General features: G+C 33.8%; 1 protein-coding gene across 1 annotated transcript; it reads right to left on the bottom strand.

Moving 5' to 3' along the window:
* Positions 1-729: 729 nt before the first annotated feature.
* Positions 730-1,206, bottom strand: LOC105344004 (achaete-scute homolog 1b). The gene has a single exon (XM_011451552.3). The coding sequence runs from the start codon at positions 1,204-1,206 to the stop codon at positions 730-732; it is 477 nt and encodes a 158-aa protein (XP_011449854.3).
* Positions 1,207-2,326: the final 1,120 nt, after the last annotated feature.

A 2,326-nucleotide genomic window follows, 5' to 3' on the forward strand; every position in this document is an offset into this window, starting at 1 on the left:
CGCCTATTCACTTACTTACTTACTGACTGACTGACTGACTGACTGACTAACATTTTAGACTAATACATTTAATTCTCCTTTAAAATGAAGAGCTATTTATGAGTAAATAAGAAAATTTTTAAATCTAAAATATAAAACATTTGGGGAGTTTTTTCCACTAAATGACCCAAAATATCATATTCAAATTTTATGGTAGATCTGAGCGTTCATAATACCCCCAAAGTCGCAAAGTACGATGAAAGATCTACGAAGGAAAATTTTGATTTTTCAAATTATTCAAAGTTTTATTTCAAGTATTTTTAATGTTTGATTTTAAACAATTTACACCTTTTCCACCAAAACTTCGTACCATCTCTAAAGTACATGTATAAATGAATTTATCATCTATAGATTATGAATTATTCAATCATTCTACATCTTTAAGAAACATATGTAATTTTTTTCTGCTCAGTTTATACACAATATACACCAAATCTATAAATAAATATTTGTCCCACAATGTAAAATACATCCCATTTATCCATTAACATTCAAATGCCTCGTTCAACATTAAATATAGCGTCCAGTCTATATTTTTATTGTCTATTCAGCTCGTAGACCAATAGGTATACTGCTACGTAATTTTGGACGGTTCCCGGAAACAAACAAGCCGAAGAGCACTGTGATAAAACTATTAAAGCTCGACGTGCTGATTCGTTTTTGAAAATATCACATGTACAGAACCCTCTTTCACATATGGGCGAAAATTTGGTATAGTTCCTGCTGCATGCACAAACTTTCCTTGTCGTCGACGAAACTACACTCTGGTGCTGTCTTATAGTCCAATATCTCAGCAGCAGGGGTTGGTAGGGGGTATGGAGCTTCCTTTTCACAGTCCCGATTCGTCGGTAGCGGGTCTCGAAGGGCACACTGGGGAGATGCTTTTGCAGCCATGACAACGTCTTTCAGTTCAGAATCCACCGGGCCGCCCTCTTTTAACACATCCATGAGATGTTTTATATACAGAGTTGACTTCTGTAGAATTTCTAGTTTGCCCATTTTCTTACTCGTCCATTCAACCGGCAACTTGTTTTTCAGTTCCCGGATGAACACGTTGATATGTTGAACCCGTTTTCTTTCTCGGGAGTTACGTTTGAAGTTGTGAGCACCATCACAAGGCGTCGACGTCATCCTCTCCACATCAGCGACCGATAACGTCTGCGGCATCTTGAGGTTTGCGAACTTGTATTTATACATGTATAGACGACCGAAATAAAAAAATAATAATAATGTTAACTGTTATTATCAAAGACGATTTGGAAACATCATTATTTACTTATCAACCGTTTTATAAGGCTAGCGAATTCAGATCAAAGTAGAAAAAATTCTAATTTTTAACCGTTGTAGGGAATAAGTAGTCTGATTATCACCAGGGAGAAAGAACGGTTATGTGAGTGTAACGGGAATTAGCTACAGTTTGTTCCCAAATTGAGAGATAAATACTTAATTTTTCCACGGACCACGCGACACTCGCAAGATCGTCGTCAAAGGTGTGAATAACAATGGCGCTCTCTTTCTACCATGACACATCGAATCTCAGCACGTGATTCGGAAAAGCGAGGATAACTGTTTTGAAGCAATTATTTTGTTCACTGTTTTGAAGCAATTATTTTGTTCAACCTTTTGATTTTATTCTTCCTTTCCTTGTCAACAAACCATAAGATATGACAAACATATTAAATTATCAACTTCAAGTTTCTATTGCGAAATAATATAGTGTAAAATGTTTTGTATTAATGACTTGAACTCGTATTTGTATACATTATATAACTGGTAAATATTAATCTCAGTGGTCTTCACAGCATATATTGGTTTGGTTATGAAAGTTTTTATTTAAATTAATAGCATGTGTATACATTTTAATAAACATGTATGATATATAAATTATAAAAAAATAATTAGAAATTGACGTCCGTGCTTCATAAAAACTGAAATGAATAAATTGAATGGCCTAGCTATTCTTTTTCTTACATGACGGAAATTTTTGTTTGATTGAATCCATACTTAACAAAAGTGTTTCAAAAGCTGGCTCTATTGAATTGAAAACTGATGTTATGTATAACAGTATAGATGCATGCATATAATGATTTGATTTTTGATTTTTTTTAAATGTTTTCTTTTTTTGTGTTTGGGAGTTTTGTTTTGTTTTTTTTTTTGGGGGGGGGGGTTAAAATATTTTTTTGTTATTTTTTTTTTATTGGGAGGGGGGGGGGGGGTGATAAGTATAGGGGTCGTTGAAAATGATACCTGTTAAGCTAAAAAAAAAAAAGATAAATGAGTGTGAAAG

The sequence above is a fragment of the Magallana gigas genome, chromosome 9 (assembly GCF_963853765.1).
Source record: "Magallana gigas chromosome 9, xbMagGiga1.1, whole genome shotgun sequence".
In the NCBI taxonomy this organism is placed as follows: domain Eukaryota; kingdom Metazoa; phylum Mollusca; class Bivalvia; order Ostreida; family Ostreidae; genus Magallana; species Magallana gigas.